Source organism: Oryctolagus cuniculus, chromosome 7, assembly GCF_964237555.1.
Source record: "Oryctolagus cuniculus chromosome 7, mOryCun1.1, whole genome shotgun sequence".
Lineage (NCBI taxonomy): Eukaryota > Metazoa > Chordata > Mammalia > Lagomorpha > Leporidae > Oryctolagus > Oryctolagus cuniculus.
In genome coordinates, this window is record NC_091438.1 from 96,498,615 (window position 1) to 96,524,827 (window position 26,213).

Genomic DNA, 26,213 nt, shown 5'->3' on the forward strand with positions numbered 1-26,213 from the left:
CAGGAAGTTGTTATAGTATTTTATGATCTTTTAAATCAATCTTTGACTTTGAACAGCCCTTGTCTCAACTATTGAGGAACTATGTTTCTTTCATTCATTCATACTATTTGTTGAACTCTTTACTTACTGTAGGGTTAATCTTACGTGTAAAAAGTTCATTGAAGAGCCGGCGCCGCGGCTCACTAGGCTAATCCTCCGCCTTGCAGCGCCAGCACATCAGGTTCTAGTCCCGGTCGGGTTGCCGGATTCTGTCCCGGTTGCCCCTCTTCCAGGCCAGCTCTCTGCTGTGGCCCGGGAGTGCAGTGGAGGATGGCCCAAGTGCTTGGGCCCTGCACCCCATGGGAGACCAGGAGAAGTACCTGGCTCCTGCCTTTGGATCAGCGCGGTGCGGGGGTTGCAACGCGCCAGCAGCGGCAGCCATTGGAAGGTGAACTAACGGCAAAAGAAGACCTTTCTCTCTGTCTCTCTCTCTCACTGTCCACTCTGCATGTCAAAAAAAAAAAAAAAAAAAGTTCATTGAAAATAGATCTTAGTGGGGCTTTTGCCATGGTGCAGCAGGTTAAAGCTCTGGCCTGAAGTGCTGGCATCCCATATAGGCACTGGTTTCAGTCCCAGCTGCTCCTCTTCTGATTCAACTCTGTGCTATGGCCTGGGAAAGCAGTAGAAGATGGCCCAAGTCCTTAGGCCCCTGCAGCCATGTGGGAGACCCAGAAGAAGTTACTGGCTCTTGACTTCGGATTGCCCCAGCTCTGGCTATTGTGGTCATTTTAGGAGTGAACCAGCAAATAGAAGAGCTCTTTCTCTCCTTGTAGGTGGGAAATTACTAAGAGAGAAACATTAGGTTAAGAGGGATTTTGGCTAAACCAACTTCACAGGAGTCTTCCTGGAGTCCAGCCAGAATGATAAGACATAGAGGATGGAGAATGGGAAATAAGATTAGGTATCAAAGGTAGGAAATTCTCACCCAGCAGAATTCTCGCTAAAACTGGGATAAGCAGACCATGAGTATAGCCCAAGCCAGGAGCTAATTAAGCAGAGGACTCAGAGGGCCAGACTCAAGGTTGGTCAAGGTGTCTGTCAGTGAGTTGAGCCCAGTCTCCCTCTCCTATCACAGACTCCCATCCAGCCTCTTGAATTAAAATCTTCTTCCTTACTGTGCTTAACAAGTATCAAGGATACCATTTTCTTTTTAGTGGCTGTAAATTTGTTTAATTTGTGGAAACTTCTAAGTGATTAAGTTTCCCAAATGTTTCTTAAATGTGTTGGTTAAAACCAGGGACATTAAAGTCAAATTACAAGGATTCATATTTCAGCTATGCAGTTATAGACTCTCGTGCCATTTTATGCTAATGAAATAAATTAGTTAATATCTGGAAAGTGCCTATTAAAACCCCTAGGCACATAATAATCTCTCAATAAGGAAATTAGCTAGATGATGATGATTATAAAAACATGTGTGTCCCTCGTTGTTAGGTACAGAAATACGTGATTGTATAGAAATATCTATATATAGATATACACACTCAAACTTGCTAATTCAATTGGTCCAATTATATATATTACTTATGGTTTTATGTGTTTGACCCATCAATAATTAAATTATGTTGAAGTCTATAATTTATTTTTTAAAAGGGGGGAGGGTCTTCCATCTGTTGGTTCATTCCCTAGATGATAGCAAAAGCTAAGGATATGCCAGACAGAATCCAGAAGCCTGGAGCTTCTTCCAGGTCTCCCACATGGGTGCAGGAACCCAAGCACTTGAGCCAGCTTCCACTGCTTTCCCAGGTGCATTAGCAGGGAGCTTGATTGGAAGTGGAGCACCTGGGTTTCGATTTAGCACCCATATGGGATTCTGGTATTGCAGGTGGTGTCTTAACTGCTACATCACAATGCTGGCCCCTATTGAAATCTCTTGATACTTATTTTCTACTGTATAATAATATATGTGTCATGTAGTATACATAATAATATAAATGAGCTTTTTGGCTAATATTAATTTATTTTTAAAAATATGTGTTTTTAAATTTCAGATGTGTCACTTGTAAGCAATGTAATTGTGTATTAGGATAATATATTTTTTTTGATAGGCAGAGTGGACAGTGAGAGAGAGAGACAGAGAGAAAGGTCTTCCTTTGCCATTGGTTCACCCTCCAATGCCCGCCGCGGCCCGCACGCCGCGCTGATCCGATGGCAGGAGCCAGGTACTTATCCTGGTCTCCCATGTGGGTGCAGGGCCCAAGCACTTGGGCCATCCTCCACTGCACTCCCGGGCCACAGCAGAGAGCTGGCCTGGAAGAGGGGCAACCAGGACAGAATTCGGTGCCCCGACCAGGACTAGAACCCGGTGTGCCAGCGCCACAAGGCGGAGGATTAGCCTAGTGAGCCGCGGCACTGGCCTTAGGATAATATTTTTCCTTTTAATTTTTGTGGTACCATTTTCAATTTACTTTATAGTCATAGGCTTAATCCTCCACAAAATAAAAAATTCAATAAGCAGAAAGACACTGCTCATCAGGAGTATAGACCATAACTATAAATGATAATCAAATCCTAAGATATCAATTTCACTTATATTCATTACTTTTCTGTGTGTGTGCTCTATATAGAAGCTACCAAAACACCCTGAACGTTCCTGGTTTCTTTGATCTCAAAAGCTTTGCAAGGTTGAGCCTGGTTATTACTTGGATAGACAATATTCTTTAAGATTTCACCAACCCTCTTGCTGAAAAATTTAGTTGAATTAGGTTGTGATTACTTATATGTTTGGGCTTGTTTTTCTTCTTGAAGAACTCTATTCTCCTTTTTTAAAATTTTTCTCTCTTTTGTCTTAAACTTTTGAATACAGATAAACTTCTAAGTTAATCCATTCGTTGCATTCATGAATGTTAGGAGTTCTCACATTTGGGAGCCCCACAGGCATTTGGAATTGTGTGGGGGTGTTTGGTTGGCCCAGAGACTGGGAAGGGGTTAAGGTGTTTTGGATGGAAGAGTTCAAGGATGCTGAATATCTTGCAGTGGGCAAAATGGTCTTGACCATGAACAACTGTCCTGCACAAGATGCCATTTCAGACTCATCAACTTTGAGGGATGCATTCACAGCTATGGTGTATTGCTTGCTATTTTGTGGTTTCATCTAGTATTTCTTTAGTTTTCTCAAAGATAGGCTTTTGTCCTATTTTTAACTATCAGTTTCAGTATCTGAAGCCTTTGAGGAGATCTACACCCATTATTTATTGCTTTGGTTTCTTCTTGCTCATGGTGTGTTTGGTGATTTTTTTTTTTTTAACTATAAGTTCATACTTGTTTGACCTTAAATTCTGGTAATGCTGCAGGCCTACATTGCTATGCATTTCTCCAGAAAGCACTGTTATTCTCATTTGCTTAGAGCCTCAGGCCCTATCAATTTAGGACCATCTCAGTCTCTTTCAGATTAATTTGGGTTAATTTGAGGGTCTGAGGTTTGGCTCCCTTGCCTTGCAACTGGCCCAATTCTTAGTCTTAGTTGACACTGATGATGCCGTCATTTGCCTTCCACATAATCCACCCCTTCTTCTAATTTCATACTGCACCGTGCTTCTTAGGCTTCAGCTCTTGTGTTTATTTTGCTTTTTTTTTTTTTGGGTAACCGTAGTGGGGGTTCTTGTGTATTTTGCTTAGTTGCTGAAAAACCAGAAGCTCTTTAAGACAGTATGTTTTATTCATGACCTACTTGGTTTGTAGCGGAAGGACTCTTTCAGAAAATCTAGCTTGCCATTCTGCAGAAGCCATCATTCTGTCCTAAATCCTCTCCAATCAGGCTTTGACCCCTTCATTTCATTTCGTAAAACTAAACTTGCCAAGGTCATCAATAACTTCCAGATTGCTGAAGCCAATGATCAGCCTTCATTTCTCTCCATTTCTTTGCTTGATTTCTCTCCAACTCTTGAATGGTAATTTTAATGTTCCTTAACATAATAAGATGTTGACTAGCTGGGCTTTGAATGGCTTGATTTTCAGAAACGCATCTTTTGTATTAGAGTGTGTACGAAGATGGCTAAGTAGGTTTTCAACTCTGGCCTACTCAGGGATTTAATACTTACTCAGAATCACTGCAACATACAGCTCAGAGAGCCAAAGGAACAAATACAGGACGGACAGTAGATCACCAGAAATGTATATTATTGAAAATTCATGGCCAGCGCTGCGGATCAATGGGCTAATCCTCCGCCTGCGGCACTGGCACCCAGGGTTCTAGTCTTGGTCGGGGCGCCAGATTCTGTCCCGGTTGCGGCCGGGGAGTGCAGTGGAGGATGGCCCAGGTCCTTGGGACCTGTACCCACATGGGAGACCAGGAGAAGCACCTAGCTCCCGGCTTCAGATCAGTGCGGCGAGCCGGCAGGCTGCAGCGGCCATTAGGGGTTGAACCAACGGAAAAGGAACACCTTTCTCTCTGTCTCTCTCACTGTCCACTCTGCCTGTCAAAAAAAAAAAAAAAATTCACTACATTAGTATACCATGTATCTCTCCCCTTAGCTAACACAAGCTTTTTTTTTTTTTTTTAACTTTTATTTAATGAATGTAAATTTCCAAAGTACAGCTTATGGATTACAATGGCTTCTCCCCCATAACGTCCCTCCTACCTGCAACCCTACCCTTTCCCACTCCCTCTCCCCTTCCATTCACATCAAGATTCATTTTCGATTCTCTTTATATACAGAAGATCAGTTTAGCATACATTAAGTAAAGATTTCAACAGTTTGCTCCCACACAGAAACACAAAGTGAAAAATACTGTTTGAGCACTAGTTATAGCATTAAATCTCAATGTACAGCACACTAAGGACAAAGATCCTACATGAGGAGTAAGTGCACAGTGACTCCTGTTGTTGACTTAACAAATTGACACTCTTGTTTATGGCATCAGTAATCACCCTAGGCTCTTGTCATGAGCTGCCAAGGCTATGGAAGCCCCCTGAGTTCACCGACTCTGATCATATTTAGACAAGGCCATGGTCAAAGTGCAAGTTCTCTTCTCCCTTCAGAGAAAGGTACCTCCTTCTTTGATGACCCATTCTTTCCACTGGGATTTCACTCGCGGAGATCTTTCATTTAGGTTTTTTTTTTTTCCTCAGAGTGTCTTGGCTTTCCATGCCTGAAATACTCTCATGGGCTTTTCAGCCAGATCTGCGTGCCTTAAGGGCTGATTCTGAGGCCAGAGTGCTGTTTAGGACATCTGCCATTCTATGGGTCTGCTGTGTATCTCACTTCCCATGTTGGATCGTTCTCTCCCTTTTTGATTCTATCAGCTAGTATTTGCAGACACTATTCTTGTTTATATGATCCCTTTGGTTCTTAGTCCTATCATTATGATCAATTGTGAACAGAAATTGATCACTGGGACTAGTGAGATGGCATTGGTACAAGCCACCTTGATGGGATTGAATTGGAATCCCCTGGTATGTTGCTAACTCTACCGTTTGAGGTAAGTCAGCTTGAGCATGTCCCGAATTGCACATCTCTTCCCTCTCTTATTCCCACTCTTATATTTAACAGCGATCACTTTTCAGTTAAATTTCAACACTTACGAATAACTGTGTATTGATTACAGTATTCAACCAAAAGTATTAAGTAGAACAAACAAAAAAAATACTAAAAGTGATAACATATTAAGTTGCTCATCAACAGTCAGGGCAAGGGCTGATCAAGTCACTCTTTCTCATAGTGTTCATTTCACTTTAACAGGTTTCCTTTTAACACAAGCTTTTAACAAGGAAAATGATATTCCCTTGACAATTTATCCTCCCCCTACCTCCCAAGATAAATAGGTCAGAGAAAAATTACTGTCTTGCCAGTTGTGGTACATTTCAGAAACCTACAAAGCAATTGCCCACCTATCATTGCCAGTAGGTATTGGAGGTCATGCCCATCATTCTGGCATTTTCATTATCACTGCCCTGATGCCCTGTAAATCTTTCTATATTTTGGAGTATATCACTTCATTAATAATGACTGAAGCTACCCTTAGTGGGAATTCTACAATTCTCACAAAGACAAGGTTTTTTGGAAAATACCATTAAAGACTAATGGAGATATTAGAATTCAGAATAAAATTTTGTTTGTTCTGGAAGTCAGAATGGAAGCACATTTTGTGCTTAGATTATATCATTGGCCCATTCTTTGTCTGAAAGGCAAAATTATGTACATTTGTACACCTGAATTCATGCTGCTACTTAACAGATTTGTTTGATTTAGGTGCTTTCCTTTTGAAATTTGAGCTAATATCAAACTCCAAACCTGATTGCTTTATAAATTGATGATTTCAATTTTCAAGTACTGGTCTTGAGGGGCCTGAGGATACAAATGGAAGAATATCTGGATTTGGTCTCTCTTGTAGATACAACTCTACTTTCTAATATAGATTCAAAAGAAGAGGATTCTATTTCTTATCATCCAATGTCAAGTTCAGATATCCTCTATAATAAAAAATTTTTGGAGCTTTGCATGGACCAGTCTTAATTGTTTGATTTGAGGTGGGTAAAAATGGGAAACATGGAAAATTAAGCTTCTTTACGAAGAAATGAAACTTTAAGGAATCAAAGATAGAGTCGGCGCCATGGCTCACTAGGCTAATCCTCTGCCTTGCGGCACCAGCACACCAGGTTCTAGTCCTGGTCGGGGTGCTGGATTCTGTCCCGGTTGCCTCTCTTCTAGGCCAGCTCTCTGCTGTGGCCCGGGAGTGCAGTGGAGGATGGCCCAAGTACTTGGGCCCTGCACCCCATGGGAGACCAGGAGAAGTACCTGGCTCCTGCCATCGGATCAGTGCGGTACGCTGACTGCGGCGGCCATTGGAGAGTGAACCAACGGCAAAGGAAGACCTTTCTCTCTGTCTCTCTCTCTCACTGTCCACTTTGCCTGTCAAAAGAAAAAAAAAGGAATCAAAGATAGAAAAAGATTGCTATAACATGTATAGAATTGTGCAATCTAAAAGTAGCTTGTGACTGAGAGTGAAAGCAGCACACTCTATCACTTAAATTTATCATGGTCACTTTCAATATTTGCTAATATTTAATATTTGCTCTCATTCCCTAATTATTAACTAAGCTAAGAGATTTTTGCACACATAAATAGTTGTTTTTTAAGGTAAAATGGATAAATTTACATCTTTAAAGTCTATTTAATATTTTACCATATTAAGTAGATATTTTACAGTTAGAAAATAAAATAGATATATTAAAATCAGCGTTGTGTTCAAATATAACTTTGTAAACTATAGTATATATCATTTATGTGTTTGAAGTTTCCTTAAAATTATAATGTGGAATAAAATCAAATGTAGGAAAACCACATTTTCCTTCTTGCAGAAACCAATAATAATCCAAAACTTGATGTAGTACATTTTAATTTTAAAGGACAATTTTTATTTGTGATTATAATTCTCATTTACCCTTCCTACATTTAAAAGGTAATGTTGTTTGTAGTTATACCTAAGTCAAATAGTGGTAGTTTTGTGCATGATTACATTGGAGATGGAGGAAAAATTACAAAGACACATATTTTAAAGATCTCTTTTAACGAATGCTGAATAACATTACTAATTACTTTATTATTTTTTTAAGTGAGCAGATAGTGTCCTATCTCAGGGTGGGGAATGTAATGGCCACCATGGTAGGACATATCTAAGATACAGATGAGCCATCTCCAGCTGTTGCCTATCTCACTATTGCCAAGATCCCAGTTGAGGTGAAAATACAGATAATGTTTTAAATAGTGATTTAAAGATAAGAAGAGATAAGGGGTAGGATTTTGAGAACATATTTTTCAATGTAATTAATATAATTTTCCATATAATACATATTGTTAACATGTATATTTCAGTTAACCAAAATGCTAGTACCTGTAGTAACAGTGCTTATGGGATTGAGGCAGCATAAGTCAATGGAACACATTTAAGTATTTTGGACCAAATGTGGCCCTAACAGAGAGTATAGTGCTAATGTTATCAAACCAGACTCTTGATATTTTTTTTTTCTTTTGACAGACAGAGTGGACAGTGAGAGAGAGAGACAGAGAGAAAGGTCTTCCTTTGCCGTTGGTTCACCCTCCAATGGCCGCCACGGCCGGCGCGCTGCGGCCAGCGCACCGCGCTGATCCGATGGCAGGAGCCAGGAGCCAGGTGCTTTTCCTGGTCTCCCATGGGGTGCAGGGCCCAAGCACCTGGGCCATCCTCCACTGCACTCCCTGGCCACAGCAGAGGGCTGGCCTGGAAGAGGGGCAACCGGGACAGAATCCGGCGCCCCGACCGGGACTAGAACCCGGTGTGCCGGCGCCGCTAGGCGGAGGATTAGCCTAGTGAGCCGCGGCGCCGGCCTGATATTTATTTTTTAATATGAGCCACTGGCCTAAGCATGGTGGGGGACTGAAGGCATTCTAAAAGAACTTTCTTCAGTGTAGTGGGGAGACCACATGTGTTCATCCGTAATTATAATGTAATTATAATGTATATGCTAAATGGAAGTAGAAAGTGCCAATGTGCACAGAGGAGGAAACTGTTACTCTTTTTATGAGTTAGGGAAAACTTTATTGAAGAGGTAGAACTTAATTTGAACTTAAAATTTGAGTAGGATTTCAGTAGGCAGAGATAGGAAACAGGCATAAGCCGTAGATGTAAGTGATAGAGAGTATATTCTAGAAATAAGCAGGAGGAATGGATAGTGGATATGGCAGGAGTTGCAGGGAGATGGGGGTCATGAGATGGGGTATCAGGCAGAGTAGTAGACTAGAACTTGGTCACAAAGGACTCTAAATGTCATGCTAAGACATTTTTCTCCCTTTTATACCATAGAAAGAGTCACTAATTATTTAGGGGTAATGAATTTACAGGACCGGGTTTGTGTTTTGGAAGATAATTGCTGCAGCACGAGTTCCTTTCCACAGATATGTATCGAGTACTTGTGCAGGGGAATATAAAGTTGACTGGGACATTTCTACTCTCCGCTTGGTCAATTATTGTGGAAAAAAAAGTGAATCGGAGGGAGATGAATTAGAGGCAAAGATATCAGTTAGTAGGCTTTGTAATGGTCTCTTTAAGGGATAAAAAATTAAGTAGTACATTTGCAGGGGAAGTGGAAAGTATGGGACAGAATCAAGAGACGTTTCAGAAAAATACCAATAGGACTTAAAGCTAAGGAGATGTTGCAGCAAAAAGGAATTGTAGCCTCCTTAAAAATGACTGTGAAATTTCAGTGATGTAACCAGGAGGATAGTGCTGCTATTCATTAAGGCGGCCCAAGAGGTGGAAGGGAGAGCAGACTCAGTTACATTTTGAATTTGTTTGAGGTACCAACATAGCCTCTATGAGGAGTAGTAGAAAAGGAATTTAGAAAGACAGGTTTGCAGCATAGGAGAAAAACGAGAACAAGAAATGACAACTAGAGACGATAGTTGAAACTATATCAGTGGTTGGGATACTGCCGCATAGTGTATATTAAAAAGGAGAGAGGGCTAGAAAAACTTATGCCAGCATTGAGTTTCTGTGGAAACTGGTGATATAACTAAGAGGGGACTTTGGTTATCATTAAAAAACTTTGGAAAGAGAGAGTATTAATACTAAGAGTTGGTTGGCAATGTCAGATATGATGTAGAGGTCAATCAGAATGAAGGGTAAGGAGAGCTCACGGATTTTTTAAATTAGAAAATTATTGGCCCCCTCTGGAGACGAGCTTACTAGAGAGAGAAGTGGGCTCTGTGTGTTTTTTTTTTTTTTTTTTTTTAGTTTGCAGTGGAATGAGAGTGAGTGTAAGATGAAGAAATAGATTTATTTTCACCCATTTAATCCATAAATATTTATTGAGCATTTGCCTCTCATTTGTGAAGCAAGGGGAAAGAGAGAAATAGAATAGTTATATAAAGGGGAAGTCAGGGTCAAAGAAAGATTTTTTTTTTTGGTGGGAAAGATGAGCCTCTGGCAGAGGGAAAAAAGGCAGTGCAGAGAGAAAGACTGATGCTGAGAAATGAAAATGAAACAAGAAAGCAAAGTTCCCATCAGGTCCCAAGGAGTGAGCTCAGAAGCCCAGGTAGAGAGGGTTTATTTTGACTAAAAGGATTTTCAGGTGGGTGGGGAAGAAGGTGGAGTTGATCTAGGAATGCAAGTTCAGAGCTCAGTTTTTATCCAGACTAACTATTGACTTTCTTTATGGTTTGTTATCATTTGTGATAATGTTTGTGAAATGGTATAATAATAGTATATTTCTTTGGGATGGATTTTCACATTTTTCAGACCAACAGAGCTCTCCTGATACCATTTAAGATGTGTTTTGGGGTTGCCTTGCTAAGATTCCACCTAATCATTAAAGGCAATTTTATAAAATTTGGCTGGGTATAATTTCCAGTGGTGTAGTCACACAGAAAAAGTGTCTCTCGAGCAGTAACTTACTTGCTAGGAGGATCATAATGGCCATTTTCTGGAAATGACTCCTATTGAAGTCAGTTGATGATCATTTTTGAAAAAATTGCAGTGTCAGCTTTGAATGGTAATGATATACATAATGCTTAAAAATTTTTGAGAGTTAAGGAACTATCTTTGTTTCTACTCATAAAAAATGTCAGTGTTGGGCACATAATACTTTTGCAGAGAGGATCCAGCACAGAGAGCTTCTTTTTGTTCTAGTGATGCAGAGCTGGCTATTTCTCCTTGTGGGAGTCGCCCACATTGTTTGCCAGCACCTAGTTGAGAAAGTCTCACTATGGGATAAAAGATGCTGGCTTTCTTGTGCAGAATATTTTCACTTCTTTTGTTCAGTTTGTATCAAAACTGCGTTGGCTACAATGGTGTTGTTTAATAAAGATTCATTTTAGAAGCATTCAGCAGTCAGCATGGGAAATGGATTTCTCAAGGTGGTTTAGAGCAATTGAGGAGAAATCAGAGTTGACAATAAAACTTAACCTTAATTTAATGCAAATTGCTCACTAAAAACGAAGAGAGATGGGTCAAGAGGGAGTCCTGTCTTCATTATTGACATGAACTGCCTTGACATTCACATATCCTAAGTGGGAACTCTACACACAAGCAAGAGTAAGATGAAATGCAGAATGCTCTGAAAATTCTACACTGTGAAATAATTCACCACCACAAAGCAGTGAAATTTGAAACACAGTCATTCCTCCCTATTAGGTAATAAACAAGCCATACTTTTGAGCAGTTATCTGAATTACATGTTTTCACCTGAAGGACTCACCTATATTCCTCCCCCTTTTCAGAGCATTGTTTTTTATTGCTTAGTTTTTGCAACATCATCAAAAATCTTGTATATTTCTTATTGGACATGAATTAATGCTGCTTTACCTGCAACACAAAGAACTATTAAAGTGATAAAAAGACAATGAGCGTATTTCAGCTCTCCAATAAAAAACAAAAATCCACTCGTCCTCCTCCCCACTAGGCTATTAAATGCTGAAGAATCCACAGGCTTTCTGAGAAGATGGTCACATTGAGTCAATTAAATAAATAAGTTAATTAAACCCTGACTTTCTAAAACAATTCTGAAAACTTCTGATTAATTTTTAAACAATCTTGAAATAACGACTTATAATGTCACATTAATCTTTTAAAATATTATAATCCATCAGTCTTACAACATAATGTTACATAGTCAGTTCCTGGTTTTCTAGTGGTTGCAAGCACAGGTCACTGGCCTAGACAGTAATCATGATAGTTTGAAGGGTGAAAATGCCACTGAGTTTTTCTAGAACTGATCAGAATTTTTAATGACCTGAGTCTCCAAATATTTGCTTAGTTTTTTACTCGATAATATGTTGAGACACAGTGAATGTATACAACTGTGATAGTCTCTTAAATAAGCTAGTGTTTACCTAAAGTTGTTGAGTTGACTCTTGATTGGAGAGATTTTCTAATTCAATTAAAGAACTTTGGAGTTTTTTTTTTTTCTTGGAATTCTCCATGTATGCCCAAGCACTCCCTTTACTTAACTCCATAGTGTAGTTAAACCACTTCTTGCTCATTGGTAAGAATTCATCTAATTTCTTTGTTGTTGCTGCATCTGCTGTTTCTATTGTAGTATGAGTGCTGGGTATTTGAATTAGTGTGAGTGCTGGAACTGTGTGCTTGGATGAAGTTTCAAGGAAGGTGCTGGGGCAGAGTAGACAGGGAGCTGCATCTGGCTAGAGCTCAGAAGCCTGATTTCAAGGCTGGTAATCTTCCTAAAACATGTAGCTCCCTTCGAGACTGTCTTGTTCTATCTGCAGCAGTTTCTCACCACTTGTGTGGAATTTCCTGATGTACTTGATCAGAGGGGCTCCATTCCAATTATTGAATCAGACTCCCTGGGGACAGTATCAGCAAATTTGCATTTTTAATAATGTTCAGGACTTTATACTAAAGTCTGAGAGCCTGACCTATAGGATAAAGTCTAAGTTTCTTGGCACAGCAATGACAGCCCCCTCTGACATGTTGTCTCTCATCATCCCAGCCACTAGGTTATTAATGGAGAGAAGCGCTTGCATTTCTCTCCCTATCATACTGTTACTTTGTACATGAATGTCTTAGTTTGCACTGCTATAATAAAATACACAGACTGAGTAATTTAAAAACCATCAAGAGTGATTTTCACGGTTCTGGAAGCTGGGAGTCCAAGGTTAAGATGCCAGTGCCAGCATATTTTGACATCTGGTGAGAAACCAGTCTCCAGTTTCAAGGTAGCTTCCTCTTGCTGCATCCCCCAGAGGGAAGGAATGCTGTATCCTCATATGGTGAAAGAAACAGACAGAATGGGGCAAAAGGGAAGAAATCCAAGCCCAGCTCTACAGTCTTTAGAATGAACCCTGAAGGATATCCTCTTTAAAAGCTACAGAGAAAAGGCCAGAGTTGTGGCACAATGGGTTAAGCTGACACTTACAATGCTGCATCCTGTACCAGCCCCAGTTCATGAACTGGCTGCTCTGTTTCTAATCCAACTCCCTGCTAGTGTGCCTGGGAGGGAAGTGGAAGATGCTCAAATATTTGGACCCTTGCCACTCATTTGGGAGACCCAGATGGATTTCCTGGCTCCTGACTTCAGCCCAGACAGCACTAGCCATTGCAGCCATTTGAGATATGAACCAGGGCATAGAAGATATCTCTCTGTCACTCTGCCTTTCAAATAAATAAAACTTAAAATACAAGCTACAGAGAGGATTCTGATATTGAACTAGGGTTGAATACTGGTTATACTACATGCAAAATAATGCAAATGTTACTAGAGAACGGCAGGGTCCTTGTCTTCGTGCAAGAAAGAATTTAGGCATGAGACAGAGAGTAAGTGGAAAGCAAATAGCAAGGTTTATTAGAGCAGGGACATCAGTAAGAACGGATGGGCACCTCTCCAGACAGAACCTGAGAGTGCCCAGTCGCTCAGACTGGGGAAGAGTGAAGTTACATGGTTAAGTGGAGAGAGTACAGCTCAACAGAAGAGGCAAAGGGCTGAGCTGGCAATCGGGTTGTGGGGGAGGTTAAGGGGATGGGCCTTGCCTTCCCCTCTTTTCCTCGTGGAACAAAGGACTTTTTGGATGTAAATACGAAAAATTTTTTTTCTGAGTTTTCCCCCTGAAGTTATCAGACGGGGGAAGCCTGGCTGGCATTGCCTCGCCTTAGAGGAGCCTTGGAGGAAGGATGCTTATGGGTAGAAGGGGCAGGGTGCGTTTGAAGTACAGATATTGGGCTGCACCTGGAAGGTTATTGGATGACTTTGAGAGCGTATGCTGGACCTAGATGTCTCGTTAGGCCTTTGTCACACACACATAAGCTCATATCTTTCTACCTAACACAAAGATCAGAAAACAGCCTTCCTTTTGTCCCTTTCCCCTTTTTCTAGTTATTTCTTGCTCCTAGGCCTTAGTTTTGTTATATTTAAAATGTGTTGGGTAGATCATCTCTCAGATTATTTGCAACCCTCCTCTTGCATACTCTTATGAGTATAAGCCAAAGTAAAATCAAACACTGGAAGGGTAGAGTTGCACAGGTGGTAGAATGCACCCTGTGGCAGCTGTCATTTATTTTTTCCTACATAAATCTTTCTAAATTGGTGCTTGCACTGGGAATGCCTGTCAGGTTTAGTTTATTATGCTAAATAGTATCCTCCTGGATGGAGCTAATTTAGCATCCAAAGTCACGTGGATTAGCAACTTCCACAATGTGAACATCTGATCAGATCACATTTTGCACTCTAAAAGCTTAATCTGGGTTAGCAAACAATTCCTGAGTTCCAACTGGTGTATCAAGCAGTATGCTAAATTCAGAGATACAAAGATTAGCATGATAAAGTCCCTGTCCTTGAATTGCTAACAAGGATAATAGATGCCCAAGTAGGGAGGGTGTAAGCAGGGTGATTGCCCATAATAGAAAACTAATGACTTTTCATTTTCTTTTTACCTGAGGTCAGTATATTTCTAGAACTTTCCTTGAATTACAGCCAGATCTTGTATCCAGGGCTAACAGCCCAAAGGGTAGAGAATATGTAGGCAGCTATGTTTTTTTTTTTTTTTTTTTTTTTTTTTTTTTTTTGACAGGCAGAGTGGACAGTGAGAGAGAGAGACAGAGAGAGAAAGGTCTTCCTTTGCCGCTGGTTCACCCTCCAATGGCCGCCGCTGCAGCCGGCGCACCGCGCTGATCCTGGCAGGAGCCAGGAGCCAGGTGCTTTTCCTGGTCTCCCATGGGGTGCAGGGCCCAAGCACCTGGGCCATCCTCCACTGCACTCCCTGGCCATAGCAGAGAGCTGGCCTGGAAGAGGGGCAACCGGGACAGAATCCGGCGCCCCAACCGGGACTAGAACCCGGTGTGCCGGCGCCGCAAGGTGGAGGATTAGCCTATTGAGCCACGGCGCCGGCTCGGCAGCTATGTTCTTCAAAGAAGACTGGTACTGAGGAAGTAGCTGTGACTGATAATGGGTTTTAGAAAAAAAAGGAAAGAAAAAGAATTGGAAAATATATGAAAAAATGATATCTTCTGAATTGGGACCATCTCAAGTCATCCTCAATGTTCAGAGAACACTGTATGGTTAAAGGGAAGTTTTAAAACCTACCAATTACTGAGGTGAACAACTGATGTATTACCTTGGCATTTCCAACAGAAATATTAGAAGCATGGAGACTTAGCTTCCTTAACTTGGAAAATCTTGCATGACTGATAGTCATGCCCTGTCAGAGATAATGGAACTGATGTGTATGCAGGGCTTTGTCAAGCAGTCCCCTTTAGAGTTGAACATGAGATGATGCAAATAATGATAGTAATTAGTATTATTGTGTGTGTGCTAGGGACTTGGGTTATTTAATTCTCACAATTATACCTATAAAACCATATTTTTACAAAAAAGATGCCTAGGGCAAAAGTTGTTATATAAACTGCCCAAATTCAAACAACTAGTAAGTGATGACACTAGAAAACATGCTCATAAGTTAGTCAGGACCCATCTAGTAGTAAGTAAAAGAAATACACCTAAGCCCACTTTACACAATAGAGAGCATACAAGGCTTTCTGATGTAACCTATTGACAGAAATGAGATTGGGTTTCTAGAATGGATTCAGTCTCACCCTCTCTTTTCACTTTCTGTTTTGTTATCTCTTTCTCTGCAACTGTTCTTAGACTCTGGCCTTAAAACTTTCAAAATAAACAGGAGGGTGTAATGGATAAAGTCTTATAAAGACATGAACTTTGGAATTACTCTTTAAGTGACCTTGAGCATGTCCCTGAGGCTGTACTTGCAGTATTCCTATAGTTGTATGGTTCTGCTGTAATATACAGTGAGGGGAGATATTAGATATCAATAACTGTTTCCATAATTAATAGGCCCAAATAAATAGCAGGTAAAGCTACTGCCTGCACCACCAGCATCCGAAATGGGCCCCAGTTTGTGTCCCAGCTGTTCTACTCCCAATCCAGCTCCCTACTAATGGCCTGGAAAAAGCAGCAGAATATGGCCCAAGTGCTTGGACCCCTCCACTTATGTGGGAGACCCAGATGAAACTCCTGGCTTGTGGTTTCGCGTGGCTCAGCCCGGCCTTTGTGGCCATTTGGGGAGTGACCCAACAGATGTAAGATACCTCACTCTCTCTCTCTCTCTCTCTCCCTTTCTCTCCCTCTCCTCTCTCTGTAACTGTCACTTTGAAATAAATAAATCTTTTTTAAAAAAGGGCCTCCATGATTCTCCTGCCCCAATACACATAATTCTTCTTGGAATTATATATCTGAAGACTTTCCAAGCTGATCTTTCAACCTAAGTTTTATGCTACCCCCAAGTCTTTCTGGAAAGGGATTAGATAAGCATATTCAATTGAATGTATAAGATTTGATGATTAATGTGTAACATCTCTCAGGGTTTTATGCCTTTTTTTAAAGGGACCACTTCAGAATGAGCCTCAAAGGATCTTCAGGATGAAATTTCAGACATCGAAGGAAAGGCTGGGACAAGGCAGACATTTGCAGGCATCATTAACCTTGCCAGCATGATTCAATTATTCTTTACTGGTATTCACCCACTCCAGTTATTTCTGAGGATGCATTCACTTGAGTACAAATTTCAATTGAAATGTTCAGATAATTGCCTAACTTTGTTCATCAGTCAGGATAGACCAAGTTATGTTGCAGTAACAAACACCCCGCAAAATGGCAACACAGGTTTATTTCCTTCATGGGGCAGCAGATGCACTATTGTGATTTTAATCACTCCAGTCTTCCCCTCTTCATCATATCACACATGCCTCATCTCCAGGCTCCAGGGAAGAGAGCACTTAGAAGAATTCCATGTTTCATGGGTTCATTGGCCCAAAGTAGGAACATAGCCCCACACTATGCACTCATGACTGTCATGCATTCTAACAGTTTTCCCAAATAGGCACAATTCCAGAATATTAGAAAAGTTGACAGTTTAGTTTTTTACCAGGGGTCAGGTACTGTTTTATGCACTTCATATGCTATATCTAATTTAATCTTCACAACAACCTTTGTTTACTGTTCTCTTTTTAAAGATGATTAAACTGTGGCACAAAGGATTTATGTGTTATCCAGAGTCCCATTAGCATTAAGGCATTCTGGCTACAGAATCCATGCTCTTAACTTGAAACCATGTTGCTTTATCTGTATTATTCATAAATATTTGAGCTCATGATTAAGTGATGGCACATTTGCTAAAGAAATTAGGTTTATAGGCATATCAAAGGTGTAAAATATAACTAATTGTTACTAATATTTTGTTAAGTGTACAAAAATAGAAGTAGCCCAATCCTGAGAGCATTTATTACAGGAGGCATTTTTTGATTTGGGTGTGCTTTGAAATTTCAATGCATGACTGGTATCCCTATGGCAAGCTCTAATTTAGACTGATTTGTTTAGGAGAAATAATTGATAGTTTATTTACAGAGATCAACATGCAATCTGACTTTAAAACATGTTTGCCTAAAAATTAATGAAGGTATCATGTATAATTGTTAACTTTTAATGACTAGAAAGAATGAGGATGCAAACCTAGCTCTAAGAATATCACTGTTCTGTGGAAGGGCCACTTCAATACATTTGCAGGTCTGGTGCCTCAGTCAAGGTGAGGGGCCAGAGCAGTAGACCTGACACTGGGTGACCAGGGAATGTATTTATTTATTTATTTGAAATATTTATTTGAGAGAGAGCATGAGAATGATTTTCCCATCTGCTGATTCACTCCCCAAATCCCCACAACAGGCAGAGGGGTGAAAGTTGGATAACAGGAATATAATCCAGGTATCCCTTGTGGGTGGCAGGGACTCAACCACTCAAGCTATCACAGCTGCTTCTGTATTAGCAGGAAGCTGGGGTCAAGAGCTGGAACTTGGTGTCAGACCCAGGTTTTCCCTTGTGGTATGTGGATGTCTTAACTGGCATGGTAACTACAAGGCCAAATGTCCACCCAGAGAAATGGTTTTGTTGAATGAAATCTGCATAGGTGACAGAGGTGCTGGAAATACTGGAAAGCAAGTCCTAGAAAAGATGCAGACTAAAGGGGAGTGGGCTACCAGAAACAGCCAATATCATGGCCCTGCTGCCACCGGTGCTGAGAGATGGATGCTGCAGCTTGTTACTCTGGCAGAGTTGCCACTGCTGCACCTGGTTGCAGAGTGTGCTGCTGCCATCATTGGCACAGAAGGAATTCTTGTCTATCCCTACTGCTTTGAGCTGCCAGCTGCACATTCAGAATCCTCAGCTACATGGCCAGGCATAGTCAGGTGCCCATGCTCTGGTTACCAGAGAGACCAGAAAAGTGAGTCCTCTGAAGCTCTGTAGTGGTAGATAGACTCGTCCTTTTTCCTAAGTGGGCACTTGTCCAACTGTACAAAGGGAGTTCAGATAGTGGGCAGCCAATTTTTAAAAAGGAAAATGTCCTGTGTCCTAGGTTAGATGTGGCTTTCTATAGTATCATTTTGTGATTAATCAGAAAATGTATCTTTTTCCCTTGTGTATTTTGTTGCTTTCTCTCATATAGATTTACGTTGAAAACACTTTTAATTAGCTCATTAATTTATTTAAAAATATGTATTGATTTCCTTTAGCACACAAAGGCATGTTCTATACTGAGAGTTACAGAAACAAAAAGACACAGTCACTGGCTCTCCAGTAGCTCAGGCTGAATCAGGGAAGGATAAGGAAGGGGAGAGGTATGAGGTAGGGGACAGAGAGAGAGTTCACAGAACAAAGACTTTGGGGATGGGGAGGACATTCGCATTTCACAAGATAGGGAGTCAAGAAAGGAGATGTGGTTGTTTAGGGAACAACAAACTGATAGCTTAACTGATGGCCCTGGAGATAAACCAGAAACTTCAATTAGGCATAGATCATGAATGCTGTTGAATTATTGGGTGTCAGTTCATAGGTATTTGGAAGCTACTGAAAACTTTCAGAGCAGGGAATGTGATAGAAATTCAACTGTGATTAGAAAAGGCAATCTAGTAAAATGTGAGGATGCTTCAAAAAGTTTACAGAAAATGTATATGCATGGATTTCATCATTTTTGTGCTAAAACAAATTTATTTTTTAATTCCATTTTCCAGGACCTTTTTGAAATAACTCTAGTATGTAGAATGAATAGACAAAGAAAATTCAAGTCAGAGAAATTATTTAAGACACCAAATAATCCAGTACAAAGAGGGCCTTAGGCCCTCTCACAAAATTTATTTTAAAATTGTTTTTTAGCTAAAATAAGCATTGAGAATAAAGATAAGGATGTGGATGTGAGAAATGTTATGACAGGGAGGAAAAAGTATTTTGTATTTGGTCACCAAAATGACAAAGGGCTTTCTTATAAAGGGCCAACTATTGCTGACCTTTGATAGAAAGAGGGAAACTAGTAGCACTTGGAAGACCAGCCTTTTCTTGAACATCATGTTAGGCTGCTGCCATCACCACCTGAGCCCAGATAGTACTGCTTCCTATCCTGATACATGACTTCTTCTGTGAGTTCTCATGAAGTAACATAGGGAATTTTTTTTTACAAAATAGTAAAAATTGCTACCATTTACTGCTTGCTTATTGTATACCAAGCATTCTGCATGCCTCATTTCCATAACCTGGAAAGGCAAATAGTATCATTTTATGTGTGAAGGAAATGGAGGTTAGAGAAGCAAATAAGCAGACAGCTCAACATTCAAGCTCAAATCTTTTGTTTGATAGCCTGTGATTTTTCTTTGCTTTTTATGATATCTTTTAACAAAATTTAACCCGAAAAAGTGAAATAAAACATTTATTAAGAATCTTAAGAGGGAGCAAAAATCATATGTGGATGACTTTTAGAATCAAATTTGTCTACCCCAAAGTGATAAATGCTGTCATGGTTTAGCTTGGCTGCTAAAGCTTGTAAGGAGCTTGTAGGGGCCACCTGGTTCCTCTCCTCCTCTTTGTAATCCTGTCTAAATCAACCAACTCTCAGAGCCTTTTTTGTTCCTCTTTCAGTGTTTCTTCTTTCTAGTGAGGGATAGTCAGCAGGAAGTTAAGTGTCTTGGACATCCCTGGGTGAAGCTGGAAAAATCTTTCAGACACTTTCCATTCTTGAATGGTCAAGGGTCATTTCTCTAGAGAATAATAAAAGGAAGCAGAGGCAAAAGCGAAATTCACCTGGAGGAAACATCAAAGGGAAAGCAAAGGGGAAGATTGCTTTGTTTGAAAGTGCTGGTAATGAGGCCTATCCTGGAGTTGCCTTGCTGTGGTATTTTCTATCTATCCAGGGCACTGCTAATATTGGTCCACATTGTTGGTAGAGCCATAAGTTCCAAGGTTGAGAAGGACAAATAGCAAGGCATGTTCAAGGGGTATCTACCTTGCTGTTTGTGCAATTCAGAATACAGTACTCTTATCACTGGGGGAATCATGCAGGGGCTGCTGCTCCCTGTAGCCTTTGCGGCCCAGTAGGATGACTAGGACAAACTTAGTAGAATTAAAGTCAGTTATTAATGAAGTTGGTCTGTCTTTTCAGCAGCCTTTTGGTTTGTGAAAAGATAATCGTCTGTTGAAGCCTCTTCCCTTCTACTAGCTCCCTTGATTGCTGACACTGTTCCTTTAAAACACAATGCTTCTGCAAGTTTACAGACTACAGCTTTATCGACCATCTGGCACTTTCACACAATTTGTTTTGCCCCTTTTCTCTGATTTTTAACTGTTCCAGGTTACTGAGTTCTTTACTATTCATAAGTCTTTTATTATTTGATCAATCAACTACTGAATGTTTAGTAAAGTTCCTAACATGTGTCTAACACAGTTCTGGGCTGGGCTGTGCTTGCATGGTACTCCTTTTCGCTGTGCCTTTTGTTGTGTGCCTTCTACCTGGTTCATACACCAGATTTACTATTTGGGCAAGATATGCTTAGAGAGCTACTAGAAATAAGGATAACAACTTGGAAAGGAAGGTGAAATGGTATTTTAAATATCATTTAAATGAGCTTGGAGGTCAGCACCTGGTTAAGACACTAGAGGTTAAGATGCCCCATCTTACATTAGAGTGCCTGGGTTCAGTTCATAGCTTTGGTTCCCAATTCCAATTTCCTGCTAAAGCAGGCACTGGGAGGCATCCGGTGATGGCTCAAGTCGTGTTGACTCCCTGCCACTCATTTGTGAACCCTGAATGGAGTTCCCAGCTCCTGGCTTTGGTCCTGGCCCAGCCCTAGCTGTTGCAGACATTTGGGGAGTGAACCAATTAATGGGAACTCAATCTGTGATCTGTCTGTCTCTTGAATAAGAAAAAAAATGAATTAAATGGAACAGTGCTATAATTTTAAATACTTCTTGTCACTAAAGGCTTTTTATTGTTGGGAAATGTATTTGGAATTTTTTGAGTTACTTGTACTTTTCAAATGAATTGTTTGTGTCTTTTCCTGTTGTCTGCTACACTGGGGAATACAGTTGATTCAGTAAATTCTTCATTTTGCATTTTTTTTTTTTAAATTTTTGACAGGCAGAGTGGACAGTGAGAGAGAGAGAGAGACAAAGAGAAAGGTCTTCCTTTTGCCGTTGGTTCACCCTCCAGTGGCCGCCACGGCTGGTGCGCTGTGGCTGGAGCATCGCGCTGATCCGAAGCCAGGAGCCAGGTGCTTTTCCTGGTCTCCCATGGGGTGCAGGGCCCAAGGACTTGGGCCATCCTCCACTGCACTCCCGGGCCACAGCAGAGAGCTGGCCTGGAAGAGGGGCAACCGGGACAGAATCCGGCGCCCCGACCGGGACTAGATCCCAGTGTGCCGGCACCACAAGGCAGAGGATTAGCCTATTGAGCCGCGGCGCCGGCCCATTTTGCATGTTCTTTACAAGAAAGAAACTACATTGACATGTTGTAACTTAAAAATCACACTGCCTAAAATTTGGTTGCAGAGAATGCATTACTTGAAAAAAAAAAAAAACCTTGACATTTTAGTGTTTCATCTTTCATCGTTTTAGAAGTTCAAACCCAAAGCAACCCTCACAAAACCAGATTTTTCTACTGACTTGTCATTTTGGTATGAATAGACTCAGACTCAATATTTTCATTTATTTATTTTAATTTTATTTGAAAGGCAAAGATACAGGCAGCAAGAGTGATCATCCATCTGCCAGTTCACTCCCCAAATTCCCTCAACAGCCAGGACTCAAATGAGGCCCTCTAATATATGGGACATGGGCATCCCAAGGGTGACTTAACTTCTGTATTAAATGCCTGTCCCTCAGACTCTTATTATAAGGGACTTTCCTATTAAAAAATATGACAATGTATCCAATATTTTAAAACGAAGGATGTTTTAAAAATCACTGGCAGGGTGGGGAGATACTCTTTCTTCTTTTATTAACGTGTAACTATTGATTGAGAGTTGTCAGTTTGATCAGGATTTTATAATTTTAGGAACAGGACATACCTCTGTAATAACCTAGAATCCTTTAAGCAATGAGATGTCTTAAAAATCCTTCTATATTATGGGAGATGGTCATAAATATTTGGAATGCAAGATTACTTTTAGAGGTGGAAAGAAAGTGACACGTAACCAATGCCAAGTTTAAATTCTCCAGGGATCTATGGGCTTCCAGCAAAGCAACACCTTTTCTAACCACTTGATGGTGTCTTTCCTGCTTGTACCCTGAGCAACAAACCATAGGAAACTAATGGTGTTTTAAATGGAAAACAGTAGTTCATTAGGATTGGTTAATAGATTCTTGGCAAGATTTCAACTTAATGGGTATGCAAGTGTATCTGTATGTGTTCAGCAAGGCCTGTGCCAAGCTTTCTAATGGTGTCACTCAGTACCATAAATTTACTTTGACAGCTAGTAAACAGATATGTGTGTCCTGGGAGCAGGGAGTATGGAGCTGGTAGCAATTTCTAAAAGAGACAAGGTAAATAGAGCCAGGCATGTCCTAACACAGTAAACTTTGAACTTTTCTGCATCTCCAGGCTTTAAGAGAATAGTAGGTAAACAACAAAACGTTATGCAAAAGCTTCATTTCTTAAATCTGTAACTTATGGACCCTTGTTAGGAATTTCAGATCAGAACTAAATTAATAAAAACATATGTGTTTAGGGGAAATAACCAAGGGCTAAACCATAGTTCAAAGATATTAGCTTTCTTGCTCTGTGCTGGATCAATATTTCTGTTGGCTACAGCTGAGTTGAAGATTCATATACCAAGCAGACAACTGTCTAATTTAATTCCACCAGCTACAGCGAACTGTAGTAGATGTTTATATTTCATTATTTGCTGAGGAAGCTTGACCTTACTAAGCAGATTGCTAAGCATTGTTTTATGGTGTATGTACAAAATTGCTATATGCGAGAGAAATTGCTATAGGTGTTCATTTGGCAGAGTACTATAGCTTTCTGCTCTCTTTGCAGGTAGCCAGAATAATACAACCCACTGCAGAGAGTGCTTTTTTCCTATCCTTGCAAAGAAATGCATTTGAGGGAAGAATCAGGATTTAATATCAGTGAATGGAAGTGGTTTAAACTTTGAGAATTCTTGGAGCAGATAAAATGGAAGGAAGGCTTTACTATTTTGGTTTTGCTTGTTCTCCATTAGCACATAAAGGCAGCAGGAATGGATGAAGGCTTGTCTCTGAGACTTTGGCAGAAAGCAGCTGTGAATGGTGGAAAGAGCAGTAGACCTAGAGTCAAAGCTAGGGCCAAGTTCCACTTTGGCAATTTAATCACTGTGCTGCCTGTAGAGATTCACCAGGCTCTCGGAGTCAATTTGTTTGCCAGCAAATGGAACAAATAAGGTCTCCCTCATGCACTAAAGATATTAGGCCAAGTATTCTAATAGCTTCTTTCTGAACATATGAAACTCATTCCACACTCCAGCTCTCTGTTTCTGACTTTCTTATTTCTGTTAGTGACTTGAACATTTTCCCCCAGTCAATGCATTTCTTATCACCAAGATATTACCGGGAGGTATCAGTTGGTTCAGGACACTGATTATTTGCATAAACGAAATAAACACATTTATTTCCCAAGTTTTTGTCTCCACAAGTATTTTGAGGTGAAACAAATTTAACCTGTCATAAGGCAATTGTGTTTCCATTTATTTGTGGCACAGCTATCCACTAAAGACTGCCCCGGTGCAGGACACTGTGCTGTGTACTCTGGGAAGTTGGATGAGGCCCTCAAAGAGCTTGTAGCTGAATGATGATTTCAAATGTGTCCACATCTAATCCATCTGTTAGAAGAACTATTGGGTCTCTCTAACTCGGAAGTATCAACTTACATTAGTATTTACTCCAAAAGGGCAATTGCTTTTCCATGTATGCTGTCCATGTTTTACCTCACATCACTCTGGGTCAAAAGTTCAACCTCAGGAAAAGCATGCATGTAAACACACACATCCAAATTCCCTCATCGAATGTTTTTTGAGTTTAGTAATTTTATTGAATAAATAGCTACAGATGGCAGAGGGTGTTACAGTTATGACCACATTACACAATCCCAACCTTCTCCTTACTCCTGGCCACGTGAACAGCAGTTCCATGTGAAACCTTGATATAAACTCCACACCTCAACCTAGTCACCAAGAATACTGTCTCCAAGCAATTAATGATATTCTTATAGGGGATTTCAGATGAATAAGATTTTAACTTTCTTATCCCACAATTTTTATGAATGTAGGGAAGCTTTGTATAACAAAGGTTTTCTTCCACCTACACATTTCTCTTTCTCCTATTATGTTTTGTTCTCCCTCAGTACAGTATCAATGAGCTAATGACATATATGAAATGAATAGCCAGTAATTGGCCCCTTAAGAGGTGGCTACAAAATGGTGATCTTAATGAAAAAAGGGTAAAGCCTTACTAACTTCCTTGGATCACCAGGGCACCACTGAGTACAGTTCTGGAACAGCTATCTCTATGCTTTCAGCAAAATGAGCTGCAGCATTCTACAGTGCAGTGGCTCCTTGGCAATCCCTTCCTGTTGAAAGCAAAATTAAAGTGAGAAGATTAACATTTGCTTTTTTTTTTTTTTTTTTGCAAGCATGGCTTATGGCCTATTTTTAAAGTCTCTAATCAGTCAGCACCCTTCTCTAAATGGAAAAAAGAAGCAATTCCTTTTCTTCTTCCTCAAGTCCACAGTACTCAGGCCAAATAGAGCATATTAAAGATATTGATGGTTTTGTTCTACACCAGTAGCATCACCAGTTTTAGATTGGCTATACACTGATTAAAACTAATTGCATAATGCATAGGTATATTTTCATAGTAACAATATATGGTTTCCATTTTTTAAAGCTATTTCATGGTGAATAATTGTGCTTTGAGAATGTGATATTTGAAGTGGATCATACTATATTTGAAAATAGTCCTGTGAGAAAAATAAAATATTTTTTCTCTCTGAAATAGTAAAATTCTTCTAAAACCTTAAAAAGATAATTTCTTAGATGTCTAGATGTTTGCTGCATTTATTTTTATCAAATCTGTGAATTTATTAGGTAGTCAAGTATGGTCCATTCCATAGATGCATCAGCAAAGAAATGTTTAAGGCCTTGGTATTTTGAGACTGATACTGTAGCTTTTACTGAGAGTAAAAGATGAAAGGAGAATTCAAGCGTAGTTTTAGCCTGCACTACACACACGTTTTGTGAATTCATTTATAAACCAGTCTCTATAATTATTGAGGTAGAGTTATACTAAGAAAGCCATGAATTTAATGAATCAACAAAAAAGCCTTTAGTTTTAGTAAGTAAAAATTGTACAAACCACAACCATGTGAAAATTGATAGTCTCCACCCAAAGCACTAAAAACTTAAGAAGTTGAGGAACCTGTACTAAAAAGTCAAAAAAAGTGTTTCTATATGTACAGCTGGTAATTAGATCTTACTTTAAAAACACGTACCTGAATTGACAAGCTCTGCCTTTTGAGTGCAGTGTTTAGATAATTAACTTGTAATCTAATTATTGGGTTTAAACTCCAACTCTTGCTTCTCGTTTTTTATTTGTCCATCTGTTCTATGTTCCCATCCACTCTTTTCTTTCCTTCATTTTAAAGGATTTTTTTTTACTATTCTATTTTATCTCCCCAATGACTGAATAGCTGTGCTTTGTTTCATTTCTTGATGGTCATCATAGTGTGTTCCAGCTCCCGTAACAAATACCAGCAACTGGGGTTTAGAGACAGTGGAAACATTCTGCATAGTCCTGGATGCCGCGGGGGTCCACAGCCTGGGCACTGGCAGATTCCATGGCTCCCCAGGGCTGCATCCTGACTCATAGTTAGCACCTCTCTTGG

General features: G+C 40.1%; 1 protein-coding gene across 19 annotated transcripts in view; it reads left to right on the plus strand.

Moving 5' to 3' along the window:
- SLC44A5 (solute carrier family 44 member 5) overlaps nt 1–26,213 on the plus strand; it is a 437,768-nt gene that overhangs the window by 181,845 nt on the left and 229,710 nt on the right. For 4 of the 19 annotated variants that reach the window (XM_070078242.1, XM_070078241.1, XM_070078244.1 and 1 more), the window contains exon 3: nt 16,364–16,492. The exons of the other annotated variants lie outside the window; for them this stretch is intronic. In XM_070078242.1, coding sequence (XP_069934343.1) covers nt 16,471–16,492 — 22 coding nt within the window. In that variant the 5' untranslated portion in view covers nt 16,364–16,470. The remainder of the gene's footprint in view (nt 1–16,363; nt 16,493–26,213) is intronic. 19 annotated transcript variants of the gene reach the window in all.